The sequence below is a fragment of the Parasteatoda tepidariorum genome, chromosome 5 (assembly GCF_043381705.1).
Source record: "Parasteatoda tepidariorum isolate YZ-2023 chromosome 5, CAS_Ptep_4.0, whole genome shotgun sequence".
Classification (NCBI taxonomy): domain Eukaryota; kingdom Metazoa; phylum Arthropoda; class Arachnida; order Araneae; family Theridiidae; genus Parasteatoda; species Parasteatoda tepidariorum.
In genome coordinates, this window is record NC_092208.1 from 80,152,329 (window position 1) to 80,175,789 (window position 23,461).

A 23,461-nucleotide genomic window follows, 5' to 3' on the forward strand; every position below is an offset into this window, starting at 1 on the left:
CTGAAAATTTTTTGTATACATTACAATTTTAAAACTTTTTTTTAAATCATTGTCCAGGGTGCGTAGCGTTTTTAAAAAATGCTTAAAGGTGCTTATTTTCGTTTTTTAGGTGCTTAAAGGTGCTTTTTTCCATGGATGTTTTTAAAAAGTACTTAATTTTCCCTTTTCCGAAATGTAATATTTTTCTTTACCATGTTGATTTTCACCACAAATTTTGCAAAAAGACATTGTCCTATTCAACGTTTTCACAATTAATTCTACCGCAATCTCTTTCGGCGTACCGCCGATCTGTAGTATATGAAAGCATAATTTATTTTACATGTTTGATGAAATACTTGCGTATACTAAACTGGATTCAGTGGTAAGGATTTTTGACTCTCGTGAAACCCTGTTGAATTTTTAAAAAGTACTGAAGGGTGCTTATTTTCGATTTTCGTTTTTTAAAGCCCTTAAAGGTTCTTTTTTCCACGGATGTTTTTAAAAAGTGCTTAATTTTCCCTTTTCCGAAATGTAATATTTTTCTTTACCATGTTGATTTTCGCCACAAATTATGTAAAAAGACATTGACCTGTTCAACGTTTTCACAATTAAATTCTACCCCAATCTATTTCGGCGTACCGCCGGTCTGTAGTGTATGAAAGCATAATTTATTTTACATGTTTGATGAAATACTGGCGGGTCCGCATTTGCGTATACTGAGCTGGATTCAGTGGAAAGGATTTTTGACTCTCGTGTGCAACCCTGCTGCATTTTGCAAGAGATTCTCAATTTCAGACTTAATTTTCCGCCCTCTGTATAGAATCGAAAAATCTCTCGAATTTTTACAGATTACGGGGACCAACTAAACATTGCCAATGTTTTTTTTATCTATTAGTGATAGAAAATTTAATTTCTTGTGATATCTTTCAAAGCGCTTAAAAATATTTTTTGAGTGTTTAAAGAGTGCTTAAAAGGTGCTATTTTTTGTTGAAAAATTTGGCTACGCACCTTGTTGTCTTTAATAAAAAAAAAAATGTGAAAAAATTATAGAAAAGTAATATTTACGTGAAATTACCTTTGAACAAACGAGGTTTAATATTGCGAATGAAAATATTTTGATTCGGTTAAATAGTTGCAGAGAAATATACGCAAATGTAGAAATATACGCAACTAACATAAAAATCTCAGATTTTCAAGCAAATAAACTTTTTAATTTTCATTAAAAGCATTTTTCGGGAATTTCTTCCCCTTTTTTAAAAAAAGAAAAGAAACTACACTAAATATGAGTTTTAAAAATAAGTTTAGCAATCCTTAAATAGGGTAATTGATATTTTTTTCGATTCAAGTAAAATATCTTAACTATTTTTTTCCTTTAAAGGAAAAAAAATAGTTAAGATATTTTAGCCGTAGAATTCTATGGCTTAAAAAATAAAAGTAAATATTGTCAAAGGTCATTAATCCTTATCAAATATTTTAAACTGCTAAATTCTTATTTACATTATTATATCATCTCATATATTATTAAGAACTACAATAATTAATATCAAATCCTTTTCAGCATAGGCGTCGCAGAGCAGAGCCACAATTTTCGTTTGAGGGGACGAAATCAAATTGCTGTCACAATAATTTCTAAATTTCACACGTTTAAATTTCTCTTAAATGCGCTAAATTTATTCTAAAAAGATTGATTATTTTTATTTCTCCTGTTTTTAAGTTAAAGCAATTTAAACAGTTTGACCTCTTTTAATGTATTTTAAGAATACCACAAGATGGCGCTCTGGGACCCTAAATTGTTGTTGTCTCTGTCTTTTTATTGAAAACAGAGTGTAATATTATTTATGAAACTTATTTTTACAGAAATAGGTAGCTAAAATCTTTATGTATAAATAAAAAAAGTAAACAAAAGATGAATTTCGTTCATTTCTCTTCTCGAAAAATGAAAAACTGTGTGGATGGATTTATTACGTGACATACATAGTGGTTTGGAACCACCTGTGAAATATTCTAAAATTTCATTTATACGAGGAAGTTATTCTTATTATCATTATCTTTGTGATAAAACCGATGACAAGGTCTGGAATATTTTTTCATTCTCTTTCTATACGTTTGTTTAAATATTTGTGGTTTTTTAGGAATTCCTGTATTGAGATCTGTCGTGCCAACTACAATCGCCAAGGTGCAAAATAGATTTTAAACTTTCAATTTTTAGTTTTTTTTCCAAAATGTAGATGTTTAACTTTGTTTTGTTGTAGATGTTACACGAGTTATAGCTTTGGAGTTGGGCCCTTTCTCTTTTTCGTTGGCCTCTGCCCGGAAGTAGCCAAAATTTGATGATTATTCTGCTAAAGATCACGGTACGGAAATATCCTCGGAATTAAAAGTTAACTGATATTTTTTTAAAAAAAATTGAGCTTTGATTAATTGTGGTACTCGCGTTGCATGTATCTGACAGATCTGTAAACATACATACAGATTACTATTAAAAACTACTAACAGCTTTTCGGGTAGACTCATATTTGAGGGTACCCCTTGATTCTCGTCAAGTTGTTATCGCGGTTGATCGCCAAGCTGGGCGATGTTGAAACCCAATCGTGATTTTGGTTGGTTTAGATTTTAATCGTGATTCTGATTTGTTTAGATTTTAGCGTTGTTTTTAAATATTCAACGGTATATGTAATTTCAGAGCAGTGTTGCCAGATTGGGCTACAAGGAGTGGGTTGGGCTACTTTTAAAAGTCGAATCTGAAAATCGAATTTGGGCTACTCAATATTTTTCAAGCTCTACAAATCTGAAAAACGCGCTACTTTTTTTTCGTACAGAAATACTTTTTTAAAATTTTTTTCCTTTCCCTTTATAAAATGATTCTAAAAAGTCTGCAGCTTCTTTATCATTTTTAAAAAGAAACTTTTTTTTCTTCCTGAAAACGCATCAGCTTTAGTTTTGGATTCTTGATTTGTTTTGCTGCGTGGAGTCTTGAATCTCTCCATATCTATGCTTCAAATCATAGACTCGTGAAATCGCAAAGATATATATGGAAAAATGCACGGCGAGTATGATGGGGAAAGAAATTTTACCTCAGCCATTATTAAATGTTTATCTTCTGGAAAAATCACATGACCTTTAATCTGAGCTAAAACAAAATAGTGAATTTGACGAAATTGTTAACGCAATGCATTGAAATTTAACTTATTTTCTTAATTCACAAGAAATATATATGTGTATAATGTAGATTTTTAAGCTACAAAATGTTCGAATCTGCTACTTTTGAAGCTCCCATTTGCTACTTTTTAATCTTAAATTCTGGCAACACTGTTTGAGAGATTTGTTAGTTCTACTTGGGATACCAGCTGGTAAGGTTACTTTTGCTTCTGGTACTAAAAATGAATACAGTAACAGTGTTTTCATCATAGAAAAAAAATGGGTGAGAATTTCTCACCCTTTCTCAAAAACAGGGTGAGATTTCAGAAAGTTAAGTGAGATTTCCAAAAACTTAAAAAACACAAATAGACTTGGAGAAAAAATCATTTCTTTTATTATAATACATTTTTAACGTCTTCTATTTTTTAAAGCATTGAATATTCTTGCTGCATCATCATAGAAGATTTTGCCTTTAATAGGTATTTGTCCATCTTACATTAGTGCATAAAAAATTTGAACGTCTTACATGAAAAAACTTTACCTACGCTAAACACGTGGTTGCAGAGAAATGTGTTCTGAAAGGGGTTCCATGGTTCGGTTGTGTTCTGTTGTTCGAAAAGGTTCTGAACAATACTGGTAAATAGGGAAGCTAGATAACGGAGCAAAAGTTGAAAATAATGAGAGATCCATGAAGAAAAGTGAAACGGATTTTATTCTAAATAGCGTAATTCGAAGCTTCTTCCAAAATGCGAGAAATTCGCGATTTTTGAAATTGATTTATAGAATGCGCGAATTTCTCGCAGTAATAATTTTTTAATGCGAGAAAAGAAAAAAACATGCGAGATTCTCGCGCTGTAGTTAAAAACACTGAGTAAATAAGATAAATCTTAAGTTTCTGTACGATTTAAATAACAATGGGAAAAAAAGCAGTGGTTGACTGGTGTATGAATGAAGGTTTAATTAGTAATAGATATAAATGTCCTGTTTGTCGGAAAGATATGTCTCTGGTCGAATATAAAGATTGATCAGACAGCGTTGAAAGGTTCAAATGCTCACCACATAAAACGATCCATTAGAAAGGGATCATGGTTGGAGGAGAATAATTTGAGTATGTTTGATATCTTAATTTTTACGTTGATGAGGGTGTATGAAGCTAATAGCGAAATGATTGAAACGAACTCAATATGAACAATGACAGAACTATAACGGATTGGAAGAATTTTTGTGGGGATCACTGTGTGGACATGAAAGCATGAAATGATTGGGGGACCTCACATGATTGTAGAAATAGACGAAAGTAAATTTGGGAAATAAAAATACAATAGGGGTAAACGGGCGGAAGGAAAGTGGCTGTTTAATGGTGTTGATTGAGGGAGTAGAAGATGCTTTTTTTGAAGTTGTTTCAGATCGTACAAAAAAAAACTTTGTTGAGTATAATTCAACAAAATGTCTTACCCGGAATAATGATAATGTCCAGTTGCTGGAAGTCGTACTGTCTTTCAGAAAGCGGGTTCGTACACTTATCAGTAAACCACTCTGAGACATTTAAGGATCCGGAAACCGGGGCCCATACCAATAAGATTGAAGATATGTGGGTAGTTAATTAAAGGGACTTTAGAAAAAAATATTACCGACAGTCCGGTACCACAGATGCTATCGATTCATATTTCGCCAAATTTATGTGGCGGTGGAGGTACAGAGATTCTATTCATGATAAATTTAGACAGTAAACTGCTATTAGAGTTTTCTGTGCACCTAATTCTGAGGATATTCAAGCTTAATGAAGAAGTGAGTTATTTTTTTCTTTACTTTCTGTGCTTACTCCATTAATTTTTGTTTCGATTCAAAATGCATTTTATTGGGTTTATTAATTTTGCTTATATTGTGTTCACTGCAATTTCATAAAGTTTTGTTGAAATTTTCCAATGTTTCATTGAAATATCATTATGTTTTGGCCGCCATTTCTGTTACCACGGCGCTCCGCGCAAACATAAGTCGCCAATTTTTCCAAGGGGCACTCTCAACTATATTTTCCCCCAGCTTTTCAATACAGGCAATCTTATTTTCTTGTAAACTTAAGAATGTCAGTTATCTCCTATTTCAGCAAAGGAAAAATAAAAAACTCAGACGCATTTACTTCTCTTAATTCTTTTTAATGCTCTAAAAAATTATTACACATTGATGTACTATATTTTCAAATAGGTTTTTATTTGTAATAAAAAGGAAATTAAAATCAAATATTAGTTCAGCATCAAATATTAATTTGGTTTTTCCAAAGAAATTTGCTTTATATTTTCTTAAGTTTTTGGAAAGGTTCATTTAACATTAATCAGGTAGAGGAATATTTTACTCGACTTTGATGAAATTTTATTGGGAACATTTCTGCATTGAATCAACATTGTGTGAACTACAATCACCGAAGTGTCATGGCCTGGTTTTCGTAATGAATTTTTAAAAAAATAGCTGGTTGTGAGCTTTGTCCTTCAAGTTTGGCTTTTTCTGTGATCTTTATAATCATACTTTTAGGTATTTACTTTTCCCCCTGTAACTGTAAAATTTCCATGACCCTTTCAGTGTATGATCTCACTTAAATTTTTTGTTTTATACCTAGAAATCGGCTAGTATTTGTTATTTTGTGTTATCATTTCACACTTAAGTACGTTCTTATAAAAAAATTATGTTTAAACTATACTGAAGTATTTATAAAAAATTTTAACCGACTAATTTTAGCAATTTGATTTTTAAAATTATAGTGTGTGGCATTAAGTTATTCCATTTTATTTTTATTCATCTTAATTCTTTTTATTAGTCTTAAATGTTTCCAATTACTATTTAGGGCTGGGGGTGTGGCTATAGAACCTTACAGACTATTTGCTCTTGGATTATAGAACAACAAAAACAAAAACGATTTATGAAGGTAAGTTTCACTTTAAAATTAATTTCAATTATGTATTGCATTATACTTACTCAATGATTATAATTAAAATGCAAGGGGGCTGTTTGACTTTAGACTTTTTAAAGCTTAATACAGTAAAATTTTATCGAATGTGTATAGCATTATTTAAGCATTTCGCTTACTAAAAAATGAATTGATGTGCATAAGTGCTAAAAAGAAATCTTTATTTTAGCTTTTCATATAAAATAAATTAGTATATTATATTTATTGATATCAGAGTTAGCGAATTTTTGTCATCTAACAGTTTTTGACAACTACAAATAAAATTATCTTATAAAAAACATAAAATTTTGCATTTATGTATTGGTATATTTGTTATTATTCATATTTTAATAGGTCCATTGCATGTAGTTTTACAGATAAAATATTAAATATTATTTTTGTCTATTCAATTTAACTGATGTTAAAAAGAATATGTTTGCAAAAAAAAAAAAAAAAGGAAGAAGGAAAAAAAAACTATGTTTTTTCCTAGAACACCTAGATAACGAAAAAGATAGTAATTTCTTCTTTGTTCATTATGTAGTTATATATCAGCTTATATTTATTTATACATTATTATGTCATCTTAAATATACCATAAAAGACTTTAGACATATAGTTTCGTGTCTATCATCTTAGATTTTTTTATAATTTAAACCTGTTTTTGATGTCTATTGATTCTCAATATTTCCTTATAATTGATAATTTTACGTTTTTATTATGTTTATCGATAAATAAGTGAGACAACCTTTTTTTTTTATCCTTAGGTTCCATCAATAAAAGAAATCCAAAGAGCTCTAGTAGAAATCGGAGATAAAGAAGATGATTTTATTGAATCAAAGGAATGGATTGGAACTGTTGAAGTAGCATATGTTATTGATCATATTTATGAAGTATAAACATTATTTTACTTTGAAAGTTCATCACTTTATTTTCAATCATTGGGAATAGAAATATATTTTATTTACATAGTTTGTATTAAATGTTTAATTTATTCAGATTTTAGATTCTGGATATTTTTGCCTACATGCATAAAGACCTGAAATGTTTCTATGTGGCTTAAATTATATTTAATTTATCTATAAAAAAAATGTATAATATTTTAGTTGGTCAGATTTGGTACTATCTCTAAAATATTTTTCTTATAAAATGTGTACATAATTAGTTAGGCTCAGATTTTGATATTTTCATTTTTATATTAACTTTTTTTAAAATCTTAGTGTATTTTTTCATTATTAGTCATTTAATTTTTAGTTTAAGGCATCCATTTTTCACAATCTGGAGTAGAAGTTCTCAAACTTTTTCAGTTAAGTTACAAAACTCCTTTGAAATTCAATGCAGAGAATTATATCTAATCTTGCACAACTATATACCATCATACATACCAACTACAGTCAAACCCTGCTGTAGTGAACACGGTTTATAATGAACTCCCGGATATAGTGAACAAAATGTTCAGTCCCGTGCCTTTCTATACATGTATAATGTTATTTTTTGTGGATGTAGTGAACCAAAAAAGTGAGGAAGTTGGATATAATGAACTTTTTTCTGCCTTCGAATGATTGTTTCCTTAATTTTTTTGTAATAATTTTGAAATTTCTACTTCAAAATAAATACATATGCTGATTTTTAAAACAATCTATAGAGGGGAATGTAACGATAAGTATTATTTCTTTTTTCTTTCTTTTATCTCACTTTCCCATCCCTAAACAAATCAAGCAGATGTTTCCAACCCGGGCAGATGATGTAACTGTTAGGTGTTGTGTCAGTGCGATCAATGTGCATTTTCTGTCATAGGGAATGAGTAATTATTAATTATTGATCAAAGGATTGGACACTGATCTGTGTTGATAAGGCCCTCCTTTAAACTTCTTTTTGCTCCCAGTTCAGTTAAAAAAAATCCTGCAAACAAGTGTCTCAAATTTAACTATGGCAAGCAGTAAACGTAAAACGTTCTCCATTGATAATAAAATGGGCATAATCAGAAAAATTGAAAATGGATGTAATCAAGCTGATATTTATAGGGAATATAAACTATCCAAATCTACAGTTTGTAACATATGGAAAAATAGGCAATTAACAATTTCTGCTCATGAAAAGAATTTAGATAGCAGAAAAAAAGTTGAGAAAAGCTGATCACAAGGATGTTGAAGAAGCATTACTGAAGTGCTTCAGCATTCAAAGCCACAATCTTCCAGTATCTGGACAAATGTCGATGAATTTGCTAAGTGATTTTGTGAGACTACTTTTATGTGCTCGAATGGCAGGTTAGACAGTTTTAAAAAACGGAATAACAGAAATTGAGGAAAAATTATCTGAGAGTCTTGAAGTGTTTCCATACCTGATGTTGAAGCTCATCAGCTAATGATTACAAATTTTTTTTTTATTATTGTACGCAAGACGAAGAGTAATAAAAAATAACAAATTTTTTGCTACTACTTAATATTTTTCAGTCATTTATTTGAATAATGTGTAATAAAAGGGAGGAATTTGGGAACCATTAGTTAAATTGCTTACGTTACGGATATAGTGAACACCCAGTTATAGTGAGCCGGAATTTCGCCCCTTGAAGGTTCAGTATAGCAGGGTTTGACTGTATTACAAATCTTGTCAAGATTTTATTTTTATGTTTAAAGTGGTAGCAAAATTTTTTTTTTTTTCTATTTGATTCTTGAAGATATAAATTTATTTGAAACACTATTGTCCACCACTGAACATAAATAAATTAAGCATATATAGTATACTCTCGATATCTCAAACTTCTATATCTCAAAAATCTTGTTAAGTCGGAAACATATTTTCCTCCTTGACATCACATGTCGACATAATGTTAATTTGAATTCCTATGTTGAAGAATTTCTTTTCAAAACCTTGTTACACTGAATATTTTTCGAAATAGGAAATGAATTTTTATGGGAAGAATCACAATTCAACTCATTGTATTCTTTTCTGTTTAATGCATAATTATTTTTGTCTTACTTTTAAATATAAAATTATCATTGCTGTATTTAGACTTGTAGTCAACTATCATTACATGCATAATTATTAGTTATTCTTATGTTTAATTACTATATTTTTTAGAGAACTATTTTAGAATTTATTTTTCTACTTTTTAGAGCATATTTAGCTCTGAACTTCTTATCTTGAAAATTTGCTATGTCAAAATTTTTTTAGAACCTCTTCAACTTTGAGATATTGAACAGATATCATAAGTATAGCATATAAATGCATAACAATCTCATTATGGTGTGGCAAAATAAAATGGAAATATTTCTGCCTACAATTGTAAATCAATAATCTTTTGACTACCACTTGTGAGAAAAATCATCCTTGTAAAAATTATAAGTTGGCTGCTATATACGCTGTACTTAGGCAAATGAATGATATAATAAAGATAACAATGTAACGTTGATTTGTCATTTAAATTTACAGAAAATTCGATTTCACCTTTAAAATTTTTTTTGGACTCATTTCTTATTCAAATGGCATGAAAAAAATATAGAAAAAATTCAAGGCAATTATTATAGATCCATAAATATTTTAGTGTATTATTTTGGAACCATAACAATTGTTGTCTGTTTCAAGTTTTTACTTTTTTTTTGTTAAACACAAATTTAATAAGAATGATAAAGTAGCAGATGTGGTGGGAAGTAGTGCATAACAAGTAGCATAGCTACTGGGGTACAAGTTTTAATGGGTCGGTCAATGGACGTCGTGAGAATGCCCCTGTGACCACAAGTTATTAAGAATTACATCTGATGCTCCTCAGCTGAAAGTTACTCTTTAATGTAGACATTATAATACTAATATTTAGACTAGGCATACTGGGCTGTCATAATCAGTATAAAATATATTTTAATCCAAATAATTTCTATATAATATACCAGATGCTATATACATGTTCTATATAATATACCAGATGCTATATACATGTTCTATATAATATAGCAGAAGCTCAGCAGCACAGCTTTAGATTCTACAGATTATCACAGCATTTGCAGATTATTTTACATCACTTTTTTTTTTTAAAAAAAAAAGGGTGAAAAAAATTGCAAAATGGGTAAAAGAGAAAAGGCACAAAATAATTTTTAATTCCTAAACACACTTAATCGAAATGCAAGAAGTTTTTTTTTTTTTTGTCAATTTGAACATATAAGGTACAGAAAATTTATTATTCTCAAAAATTTTATTTAATTTCTTTTAAGAAATAGTATATTGTTAAGAAATTAGGCTTGATCTAACATGTATATAGCAAAATTTGCATTTGTAAAGTAAATAAAAATTTTCCACAAAATACATTTAAGTTACCAAAAATGTATTTTAATTTTGAGAAATAGTACATTGTTTATTTTATTTTAATTGAACATATTTTTTACATATTTTAATTTTAAGAAATAGTACATTGTTTAAAATTAAAATGAATTTTTGACAACTTAATGTATTTTGTGTAAAATTTTTATTTACTTTATAAATGCAAATTTTGCTATGTACATGTTAGATCAAGCCTAGTTTTTACAATAATAATCTTTGTCTGTGTTAGGATTGCAGATAGATTAGAATATTGAGCTGCAAATTGTATCTGTAAATTCTTCTATTTGAAAGATAAATGTGGATCTGAAATTATATTTTCAATCTATTTTTTTAATGCAGATTCCATGTAGAATAATGCACAACAGGTCTCTAAAAGATTTAAAAGATCAAGCCAACAATATTTTGCAACATTTTGAAGAGTATGGTTCTCCTATTATGATGGGTTTGTAAAGATATTGAATATAAATAAATATATTACAAATTTTTTGTATTTGTCAGCCAGGTGGCCAAGCTGCTAGTGGGCCTGATCCAACTGAGGAGAGGGGGTTAGTAGCATCGTCTAGAAAGAGACTAGCACCGCCCACAGTATTCATCTGCTGCAAATCACTTTCTAGCTGACAAAAGCATTTTTGTTTTTCCATCAAAACAGCCAATATGAATCACTTGATGTAACATATTTACGCCTCTTACGTTGAGTCATAGGCTAGACGGTTTACTTCTACATGTGTTATTCAACAGTGACCTCTGAATCGATGGCAGCGCCCTCTGGATTAATAGCAAAACCCTTTTTATAAATTATTGCCCTTTAATTCCAAATTAAGTTTAAACTTGTCGTGAAAAATAGTCTTTAAATTCGAGTTCTTTTTAGCTCAAACTGTGTGCTGGATATTAAAAACGTTACCGTTTTCTTATCGCTAGGAACAGAATTTTTAAAGAAATGCTTAAATCATCTATAGATTATTTAATAATTGCAGTGTTAGAAGATTATTTAAATTTAGAGTGCGATCCTGTCACTACTAACGAAAGGAATTCCGCCATGTGTTTATCATCCGACAACCCCTACAGAAATCTTTACACCTTATGTTGTGATCCAACCTCAGGAACTGGAATCACCATCTGAGGTGGGGATGATTTTGAATTTTCGGTTGGAGAACTTGAAAAGTGTGGATGTAGTAAATGAACCTGAAATAATTGATGATACAATTCAAGTTCTGATCGATGATACATTTCAAGAATTGTCTAAACCATATGAACCAATCGTTGAAGAAGTGTTTGAGATGATCCAAGAACTTAAGTAAGAGTTGCCAGTTCATTTTGGATTTGCACATCCATTTTGTCCACTCTGTTTGAGGGAAGCCTCATCGTTAGGCCAGTGTTCTATGTTGGTGGAATGTGGTTGCTTTTTTTCACATCAACTGTCTAGCAAGATGGTAATATCTGGTAACAACAGTCTGGACAGTGTCCCAAGTGTTAAAAAGAAATAATTCATGTGGATGTGGTTAAATTAGATATTGGTCAAACTTTATTACCATGGACATGAGAGAATTCTATGAGAGCCATGGAATGCAAAAAGTATATACACTCTATAACAAAAAAAATCGACGCTCGATCAGGCTGGAATGATGCCGACTGGGGAGGTATAGTCTTTAGCGACGAATCCCGCTTCCAACTGTGTCCTGACGATCATCGAAGACGTGTTTGGAGACGCACAAGGCAGAGGGGGACCCTGCCTTCACTATTGCATGCCACGCTGACCCTCAACAAGGCATTATGGTCTGGAGTGCCATTTTCTTTGACAGTCGGACCCCTTTGGTCGTAATTAGAGGTACACTTACTGCACAGCGATGCGTCGACGATATCCTAAGACCTGTTTTGCTACCATTCCTTTTGCACCACTCTGGGCTGGTTTTTCAGCAGGACAATGCCAGACCACATACGGCACGTGTTGCTATGAACTGTCTGCAAGCTAGTCAAACTCTTCCTTGGCCTTCCAGATCACCAGATCTCTCTCCCATCGAGCATGTCTGGGATATGATGGGAAGGTGATTGCATCTGGCACAGAATGTTGATGACCTCGTTCGACAATTGGATCGAATTTGGCAGGAAATACTGCAAGAAACCATCCAGGAGCTTTATCGGTCTATGCATGCCATGTGGCAGCTTGTATCCAGGCTAGAGGCGGATCAACACCTTATTGAACTTGTTACTGTAACTCTGCAATAAATAATTCAATTGTTCTGAAATTTTAATCATTTACTATTCTGTACATTGTCTTCCTATCCACCAATTTTCGTTTCAATCGGACAACTCCTTCTTGGTGCGTCGATTTTTTTGTTATAGAGTGTGTTTCCTGACAGCTATATCAGGCATACATGAATAAAAGAAGACGTCAGGATGGACTCTCAAACTAAAGGGTACATAAAAATTTCCAACTTTTTTTCAACAATCTAGTTTAACAGATGAAGCTTTTATGACCTGATTATGCAGCTATAGTTTTTTTTAATTTGATTTATCCAGAAAATTCAAATTTGACATGTTATAATTCTTGTGTATAGTATAATCTTTTTTTCTTAATTAAATGTATATTGTTTCATATTGTCTTATATTGTTAATTTTTTACTGATGTATATAATCTTTTTTTTCTTAATTAGATATACATGTATATATATATATACATATTTCGTTTCATATTGTCTTATATTGCGTAATATTGTCTTATATTGCATAATATTGTCTTATATTGCATTATAGTTCGTTCGAAAAAGTTTGGAAGGAAAAAATATATCGGCAGTAACAAATTTTCTAAATCAGAATTTTTTTTTCAGATGAACAGTTATAGATGATATTTCAATATTTGATTTCAACTTGGTATTGATTAGCATAAAAAAATTTCTAATTCCAAACTTTTTCATAAGAGACAAAAAAAAAAAAAAAAAAAAAAAAAAAAAAAAAAACAGTATTTAAGAACAAAATAAATAAAAAATGAAGAAAAATGTAAAATATTCAAAAGATTACAAGGCCGAAATTACAAACTGAAACTAACAAGAATCGGAACATCAAAGTTAATAAAGAAAATTGTAAAATATAAAAAAAAAAAAATATTTAGTCTTTTCAATTGCAAGAATCGAACATCAAAGTTAATAAAGAAAGTAATGAATATTGTAAGAAAATATACAGAAAAGTGTATATTTTTCAAGAAATATGTTTGAATTTATTAAATTCTTAACCAAAAAAATGGGCTATAATTTTATAGTATAAAATCATTCTTCTTGTATTTTAAGCAATATATTTATTTCAATGTTATTTATATATTTTTAAATAGTTTTTCGATGAATCTAATAAATTTTTCTTGTACAATAGTCTTGTCGATATTATTTCCTCTTATTTATAGAATCGAAATACCAGTTTCATGTCACATAAAAAATAGGAAAAAAATCAATAGTCAAATAATGAATTTTAAATGATATTATTTCAATATTTTTTTTAGCATCTGCTATAACTAAAAATATTCTCTGGAGTGAAATGAAGGGTTTCACAAACGAGCAAAAAATGAAATTTTTATATTGTTTCCTCATTCCTAGAATATGATCTGGGGTTCTTCTATCAAAGAAAAAGTAAGATGGCCAAAAAGTGCAATATTTTTTTATTTTATTGATTTCTGAAATAATGAAAAAAAAAAAGAAAAAAAAAACTAATTAGACCCTTAATATATAATTACTAAGGCCCGGATTTTGATGACATTTGCATTTTTGGTCCTTTAGAGAATTTTTTTAGATTTATAGAGCTTTTTTTTTTAAATTTTGGGGCTTATTTTGCATTTTTTTAAGTTTTTTGTTAATTTTTTCCAATTTTTATTATTTTTTGGGGCATTTTTATTACATGACATGCAAGATTTGTCTTATAATTTGTCTTGATTCAGAAGATGCTGCATCAATTAAGATAGCGCAAAACATGTTGGCCTCTGATAAAATCGAAGGAAACTTATCATTTATCAAGTCTAACTTTCCTATTGTGTCCTCGACAATTACAAGCTTGGAGAAACAAGAATTGGAACTTTGCGATGCATTAAATTATATTGACGTAGTGATTCAAGTGTTGCAAAAACTAAGGTGAAAGATAGCACAAAGTGTAGCAGCTGCAGCTAAATTGAACAAAGTTTTGGAGAAGAACACTGGCTTCCAAACAAAGAAGAAAATTTCTAGGATATTAACAGGTGAAGCAACATCTTTTCAAATTGAAGAAGAATTGTCAGTAAGTGAGACCGTCTTTTTCAAGTACGCACCTATAACATCAGTAGACGTTGAAAGAAGCTTCTGCAGGAATGAAAATTTACTTTCAGACAAGAGACGCTCGTTTACATTTCAAATTATCAAAAAACATTTAATAATCCAATGTAATTCTGATATTTAGTAATATTATGAGATGGAAGTTGTTATATCCATTAAAGTTTCTATACAAAATAAAAATATTTTGGTGTCAATATATTTTCCTTTCTTTGTTATTTTAGGATATAAAACATATTTTTCAAACTTTAATGAACAAGTATTGCATTGCTTTATATTCTTTGAAATGACTCTAAAGAGCAAAACAATGTTTTAGTTCAATATTTTTACTTTATTTAAGTCATTTCATAAGGCATTTTTAGCGCAATTTTCGCATTTTTAAGGGCATTTTTTGCATTTTGTAAGGGCATTTTTTGCACTTTTTAAGGTTATTAGTTGAGATTTTTTAGGTCATCAAAATCCGGGCTTTAATAATTACATATTGGATCATTTAAAAAAAACACCCAAGATTTTAAAATGTTAATAAGAATTAAGTTTTATGCATAAGGAAAGAATTTGTGTCTTGAAATGTAGTGGGAAAATATAATCTTTTCCTCCCCTTATAAGTATTAAAAGTGAAATAATTTTTGCAGGCCACCCAGAAACAAACGCATAGTTGCTACTGAAACTGATGCCTGTCTTATAGCTAATGGTGTATGCATCAAAATATATTTTATTTTATAACTGTCGTTGTATAGCTGACCCAATTTTGGGTTTACGTCTACTAATGTTAAACTCCGTAGCCTTGTAATTTTGAACCCAATCCAGAAGACAAGGGAACTTCTGGATCAAGCAGTGGGAGAAATTTGATTTTGTGGAGGACTTTTTGATGGAGCTAGCCCACATTCGCGTTACATTGAGAGGAAAACCTCCTACAGTTAGCCTGACAGTCAGAGGACGCTAACCCATGATCCGTCTACCATTGAGGATATTTTACGTCAGCACTGTGGTCGGTGCTAGCCAGCTGCGGAATTCTTTTTTACATGTTATCGATGGGATTCAAACCCGGTTCTCCACATTGGAAGGCGAATGCTCTATCCCGTGAGCCGCAACGAATATCAAAATGTATTTAAATAAATGGTCTATTTCACCAGATTAAATAAATGTTCCATTTCACCACATTTAAATAAAAGTTCTATTTAACCAGCTAATTGGAAAATATGGATAAACAGCGGTTTATTGCATATGAAAATTTTTCTTAAGTTAAATTTTAGAATATTTTGATCTCAATGTATTTAATGTTTTAAAAATATGTGTTCAAATTTAGATTAACCTATTTTGCACCACTTGAAAAACATGCTATATAAGAATTAAGTAGATGTTTTAAGAATAATTGTAATTTTTCAATCTTTCCATATTTTTGATGTTAGTGTATTTTCCTTAAGCAATTTTTTTTAATTCTTAATGACTTTTTTAAGGAGGTGATCGGGATTGCTCCTCTAAGGGCATACTTGGAATCTGTGAAAATCAAGATGAGATTTATCTTTTAATTCTGGTAAATATTTAATTACTTCCAAGTTTGTTCAAATATTTTTGTTTGATTATTCGTAAATTTTTTAAAATTTTATTTCAAAATAGGTGAGTTCAACATTAAGCAAAAAAAAAAATTTATTCTGTAAAAAAGAATTTTATTAATTTTATTTGTAAAAAGTTGTGTTGACTGACAAAATCAAAAAATTTTGTATTTCACATTTCAAATTGAAGGAAAATTTAGTTTTTTTTTATTTTTTTTTTATTTTTTATTTTTTTTTTTTTTTACTGTAAGATAACTTTATAAAAGGTAGCAACATTTTTGAATGCATAAAAAGGCATTATTAAATCTTGAGATTATTTTTATAATTTTATGGAACTTCTTTGCGATTGAATTCAATTTTCATGTCATGAGAATGGTTATTTATCAGACACACTAATGCATAAATAGTTTCTTTTTTTGCTGGTAAATAAATTAAATGTAAATCTTTTTATTGAAAATAGTAAATTTTTTAAAAATTATTTTGCAAAAGCTAATCAGTTAATTTATTTCAAAATTTGGATTTTTACATTTCATAGCAAACAATGATAAAAAAAACTAAGTACCTGATAATTAGGAGGTTTGTAGTCATTAATAATATATTATTAAAAATTTCTTTTTTGGGAAATTATCTTTGAACAAATGAGTTTTATATTTGTGCTTTTAATTTGTATAATTAATTCGATATATAGGAGAAAAATTAAAAGTAATACTAAACGGTTCAAACTTCAAATTATTCTTCAGATTTAAATACACCTTTTAAGGAAAACCTAAATAGTCTAATTAGTTTGTCGAAGAAATTAAGCTATAAAAGCAAACTAAAAACTACGCTTTCTCTGAATAAACTTTTTTTTCACCAATTCATGTGCTTTCTGAAATCTGAAAGGGCAGCAACAATCTATTGATACACCTATTGAAATTACTTTAGTATGTATCATGTTAATTTGAGTTAAAATTCTAATAAACATATAAACGTTAAATTAAGAATTTAATGATTTAAAATATTCTTGAATACATATTGATACATAAGTAATACAAAGGGGAAAGAATCTAGGATTCACTCACCAGGTGTGTCATCTCGAAAACAAGGTCACCTTTTCTCAGCTATGCAAACTCTCTAGTGAAATCTCCTTCAAGCCACGAGTATACGAAGCGTATTCTGCTAAGTTCTTCCACCAATATTTTAATAATGCTAGTCTTTGGTGGTTAAAAAAATAATTTCTCGCTCCTTTTATTTCCATGGTATCATGTCTGTTGCTTCGCATCTGTTTCTCATCTTGCCATTTTTCATGATCAGTGTGAATCTTTGCCGAGTTAAAGAGAAGTATAACTTACAATCTCTACCCTAATTCATTGAAATTTCAAAAAGAAAAATGGAAAGCTTATTTCTTATTGAGTCACATTGCAGTGAACAAGAAAGTTTTTATGAGGCTCCAAATAATTTTCTTAATAAATCATTTTTGTATTACTTGTATAACAATTCAATAGTTTTGATATTTCCTGTGAACTATCTTTTAAAATACATACGAATATCCTACACAAGTAGTCGAATAAGCGCCACCCCAATACGGGTAACGCGGCCCGATCAGAAATTTTGCTGTCACCCGAATATGTTAAACAGTTATGTCAGTAGAGTATTTGGTAATGTGAGCTCCTAAAAGTTATTTTTAAATAAAAAAATACAGATTTTAAATTACTTAAACACTATTTAATTTATTTACTTTCAATGTAGTTTTAATCATTTAAAATTATTTAGTTTAAAAACGAAATGATGTAAGTTGATTTTGATAAATTCCAGGTTTTTATGATACCTGGAATTTATCCAGATCCTCAAAATAAAAACTTGGTAGTTAAGTTTTTCTATCTTGCTTGAGAGCGACTATGATTCTGGAGTTGTAATCGTTTCATTAATTCAAGACCTCACACTAGGTATACGAGAGCTTAGAATTGATCCAGACTACAATCTAGTTTCATCAGACCTGCACCTTTTTCCTGAATTTAGAGTCAGCGTTATCAGGATGTCATTTCTGAAGCAAAGAATGGGTAGAAAAGGTTGTAAAAAAAAACATCTTAAAATGACGTGATTTATTGAATTTGATTTCGTGGAATAACAAATATATTTAGTGTCAGTAAAAAATATAGCTAGAAGTTTGTATTTTGTTATGTCAATGCATGTGTTTGCGTATAAATTATATTAACTTTCAATAAAACTTTCTTGTGAATAGACGTACCAAAACTCATTTTTACATGGTGCACAGCGTTTTTAAAAAGTGCTTATTTTCGATTTTTAAAGGCCTTTAAAAGGTGCTTTTTTGATTGGGTGTTTTTAAAAAGTGCTTAATTTTCCCTTTTCGAAAATAGGATTTTTTTCTTTACCATGTTGATTTTCGCCACGTATTATGCAAAAGCACGCTTTTCACATTGTTCTATTCAATGTTTGCGCAATTCATTTAATCACAATCTATTTCGGCGTCCCGTCGGTCCATAACGTATGAAAACGCCAATCATTTTACGTGCTTGATGAAATACTTGGGAGTACACATGTGCGTTTACTGAGCTGGATTCGGGGAGAATCTTGCACTCTCATGTGCAACTCTGCTGCATTTTGCAAGATATTCTCAATTTCAGGCTTCATTTTCCACCGTCTGATATCGAACCGAAAAACCTCTTCACCTTTTTATAATGGTTTATATAATCAAGATCATGAACTGTCTTTGAAAATTAATTTGCATTTTGTTGATGTGTATAGAGCTTAAAAATATTCTTTGAGTGCTTAAAAAGTACTTAAAAGGTGCTTATTTTTTGTTGAAAGATTTGGCTACGCAACCTGTTTCAGTACGTTCCTTTTTTTGTATATATATATATTATTGTAAGTCTGTCTTGATTTTACAGAAATCTTAATCTCTTTCTTTCACTTTTTTAAAAAAATCATAAAAAAAATCTAATTCAATGTTTTTTTTTTTTTTTTTTACAGGACCCTCATTTTTGTGGTAAAGCTGTTAGTAAAAAATTTCTACAAGAAACTGGATGGATAACATGGCAAAATATTAATTCACTTGACCATAGCTCCTTTTACAATTTATGTTGTCCATTAATAAAAACTTCTTAGAAATTCTTCTACGAACTTAAATTGCACTGCTGTGCACTTTATTTAATTATAACTTGCCGAAAAAAAATTGTTTTTTGCATTCAAATCTTACATTTTAATTAAACTGACTGATAATTTTTTTTTTTGTCATAGGATCTAGAAGTTTGTTTTAGCCCAAAGTATTTTTAATATTTTGTGAACTCAAATCGATTTCTTTTATGATTAGTAATAAGTATGTTATCAAAAGTGTAGTGAACATGATGCTGCAAATTTTCACTAGGTAAAGTGAAAACCAACTAACATAATAATTATTTCCTAGACTGACAAATCCAGATGCAAGTAACAAATCTTAATAAAGTGACGTCTAGTTATTATCACTAGTGAAAAAATACCTAATTATTCTCGATTTAAAGTAGTTAAATCTGGTATTTCGACTGAAAAATGCACACGACGGGTTTGGTAATTGCACTTTTCATTTCAAAATTATCTTGCTTGAAATGTTATTGGTACACATATTTTTCCTCAAGATTGCTTTCAAATTCAGTTGTTTCACTGAACAATGACAGAGAAAAACAATTTCATGTCCTACAATTACTAAAGGGCCTCCGCACTTACATAAAAAATAGTATATAAGAAAGAAAAAAGAACTTGTAAAAATAAGATTTTTATAACATTTACAAACAGAACTTGAGCATTATAATTGAACCACAACAAAGAAATAATTTGTCTCTTTCTGTATTTAATGCTAACCTAACTCGGGAGCTAAAAAAATTATCTATCTACTGAAATTAAAATCCTAATTCCATCAAGCAGTAGTATTCACTACCAGAACAAAGTGATCATATTTCTTTTTTTAAAAATTAATATAAGTTATTTAAATGAACAGTCACGTGAAATTTATAAAAATCAGATAGGGCAATAATAAATTTTATGAATCATAGAAAGCTCACACTATATTTAATTTGAATTGAAAATCAAGCCTTCTAAATTAAATATTGTAGGAAAACTGGCATGAATTTTCAGATGATATATCTACTAACTGGCAAATACAAGGTATTGATTGAATGCTTAGTCTCTACTTGTTTTGTTTGTTACAAAACAATTTAAAAATAAGACATAGCATATCTTAGTGATTTTAATCACCTTGACCTTTTAAGCACCTTGCTATGTGCAGATATTATATAACCTGTGAAAAAAAGGAAACAGTTAAATACCAAGATTTTATGACATTTTTAAACCATCCAGTCTAGTAGAGGGATACCTTGTTTAATAGTTTAAGAGCTTTTTTATAACACTGCATTAATCACACGGTTTCTGATTTGTAACATCAGGTATAGAAATAGTAAGAAGTAATATTAAAAATTTTTCTTAAAATCAGCTTTAGAATATCAGGAAGACATTCACATCAAAGAAACATCAGAAACCTATTTATCATACAATATTTTTGCATAATTAACTTCTAAACTTGTAGACTTTAGCAAATGAATAAATACTCCACATTTGCAGAGGACAATAAGGAGAAATTAATGCCCTCAAAATGTTGGTTAATAAGACCTTCTGCTAAAATAAAATTTATTAATTTGAGTGTGAAGTTCAACTTTTGATCAGTAGTAATAATACAAAAATACACTATCCACATTTCAAGTTGCCTTTAATAAATACATTAGTTGTACATAATAAATATTTGGCACATTTTTAAAAATATTTAAAGAAATGCACACAGAAACGATTGTATAATTATTACAAACAAAACAATTTTGAGATTCATTAATGAAAGGAAAACAAACAGTAAAACGAAGAATTAAAACATTATAAATAAAATGTGAGGTATAGAATACAATTTATAGATGCACTTCCTATAACAACACAGTTTAATATTTAGAAGTGTTCTCTAAAGTCACAAACAATTAAGGACTAGACAAGAATAAATGCACACTAAATTTTGAATATTTTTATAAAGTACGGTTTAACCCCTTCCTTTTCGCTCCTGTAAAAATGACGGGGTGCGGTCTCGCCATCTATTTCTCGCTCCTGTCAAATTTCCAGGCTGGAGTGTTCAGTAGTAATGGGTGAATAAGAATAAAACTAATTCATTTCTTTTGCCCGGAGAACATTTTATTTCTCATTTTACACATCTCATTTATTACTAACCAGATGGCAGTACCAGGATATTTTTAAGGTAATTGTAGATAGCTTATTTTAAACTAGATGTCGGAAAAAAAATAGGCACTTTTATGACCGTTTCCTCCAAAATTAACAGATCGTTAAGGGGTTAATTTGACATTTAATCCTGATTTATTTCAAATTAAATAAAAAAAACTGATTATCTACGTTTATCCCATGGAATAGAAAGCAAATTCAAGAACTAAATTTTGTAACTTGTATGAAGCATGCCAAAAACATAAGATTTTAATCCAATGAGCCCCAGAAAAATTTAGACCAACCTTTTTGATTACAGCCATAAAAATTGTAACCATCTTTGAGGGAATCCACTTTTTCTCTACATTTTTGACAGTTAAAGTAATTCATAAAAAAAAAAGGTTTGTTTAAAGCAAAAACTTTTTTAGCGTTTTTCATTGTTTCCAAAAATAAAAGGTGCCGTGATGATAAAAAAAAAGAAGCACATTTTAAAACAAAATATAAAACTTAATATTTTTAGGCCTAGTTTGTAAATAAAAAGGATAAATTTAAAATGTTATCTAATTATGAAACTTAAACATATGTTACTTTTTTTACACATCTTAAATTGTTTCTTTCTGATATGAAATTTCATAAAGGTTAATCTAAAGAAAAACAATATTTTAATAACCTATCTCTTTGAAGAGATGCTTAAGATTAANCTTTCAAATTCAGTTGTTTCACTGAACAATGACAGAGAAAAACAATTTCATGTCCTATAATTACTAAAGGGCCTCCGCACTTACATAAAAAATAGTATATAAGAAAGAAAAAAGAACTTGTAAAAATAAGATTTTTATAACATTTACAAACAGAACTTGAGCATTATAATTGAACCACAACAAAGAAATAATTTGCCTCTTTCTGTATTTAATGCTAACCTAACTTGGGAGCTAAAAAATTATATATCAACAGAAATTAAAATCCTAATTCCATCTAGCAGTAGTATTCACTACCAGGGCAAGGTGATTATAGTACTTTTCTTAAAAATTAATATAAGTTATTTAAATAAACAGTCACGTGAAATTTATAAAAATCAGATATGGCAATAATAAATTTTATGAATCATAGAAAGTTCACACTATTTTTAATTGAAAAACACTGTTTGTTACAGCATACAATATCAGTTGAAGGTAAAAAAAACTTTCAGATTTATCAAGCCATCTAAATGAAATATTGCAGGAAAACTGGCATGAATTTTCAGATGATATATCCAGAGCCTAATTAAGCGTACGTAGGGTCCTAGGCCATTCAAATTTTTGGAGCCCTTAGATTAAATTTTTTTTCTCGTATATTTTTTATTCATTCAAATATAAAAGTATTTATATATCTTTTCATTTAAGAAAGCATATTTAAAATTAAAATAAATAATAATAAATTGAATTTTACTTTATTTTGTTAAATTAGAACTAAAAAATAATCATAACATATAGATTTTTTTTTTTTAAATCTTTGTTTTTCTTAATTTTTTAAAATTTATTTTCAAAAAATACATTTTAAAGGGGCCCTAGGCCATGGCCAATCCAGCACTGGATATATCTACTAACTGGCAAACACAAGGTACTGATTGAATGCTCAGTCTCTACTTGTTTTGTTTGTTACAAAACAATAATTTAAAAATAAGACATAGCATATCTTAGTTATTAAAATAGCTTTTAAATCTAGTATCTCAAACCGAAACAGTGATACCTAGTTGAGCAGCGTACCAACATATAGAGGAAAGTGAATCATCTACATCCAACTATACAGTTTTTATTGCTACATAATTGTGTATTGTATGCCTTCCAACAGAAAGATAGCAAATTACTTCAGTTCTTTTTAAACTTGTTAGGAAGTTCAGAAAATGCTAAAAATTTTGTCAGTATTTCTTTGAAATAGAATAAATTAAATTTTATTTATTTCTAGCCGTCATAAGCATTTGTTACTTATGACCTTTTAATCACCTTGCTATTATATAACCTGTGAAAAAAAGGAAACAGTTAAATACCCACATTTTTAAA

General features: G+C 29.3%; 1 protein-coding gene across 1 annotated transcript; it reads left to right on the top strand.

Moving 5' to 3' along the window:
* Window positions 1–1,835: 1,835 nt before the first annotated feature.
* On the top strand, window positions 1,836–19,310 carry LOC107452790 (UFM1 specific peptidase 1). Its single transcript, XM_043042451.2, has 6 exons — window positions 1,836–2,051; window positions 5,954–6,034; window positions 6,820–6,945; window positions 10,703–10,805; window positions 16,104–16,180; window positions 19,170–19,310. Exons 1-6 carry the CDS (start codon window positions 1,932–1,934, stop codon window positions 19,302–19,304), a joined length of 642 nt encoding a protein of 213 aa, XP_042898385.1. The 5' UTR covers window positions 1,836–1,931; the 3' UTR covers window positions 19,305–19,310.
* The last annotated feature ends 4,151 nt before the right edge of the window (window positions 19,311–23,461 follow it).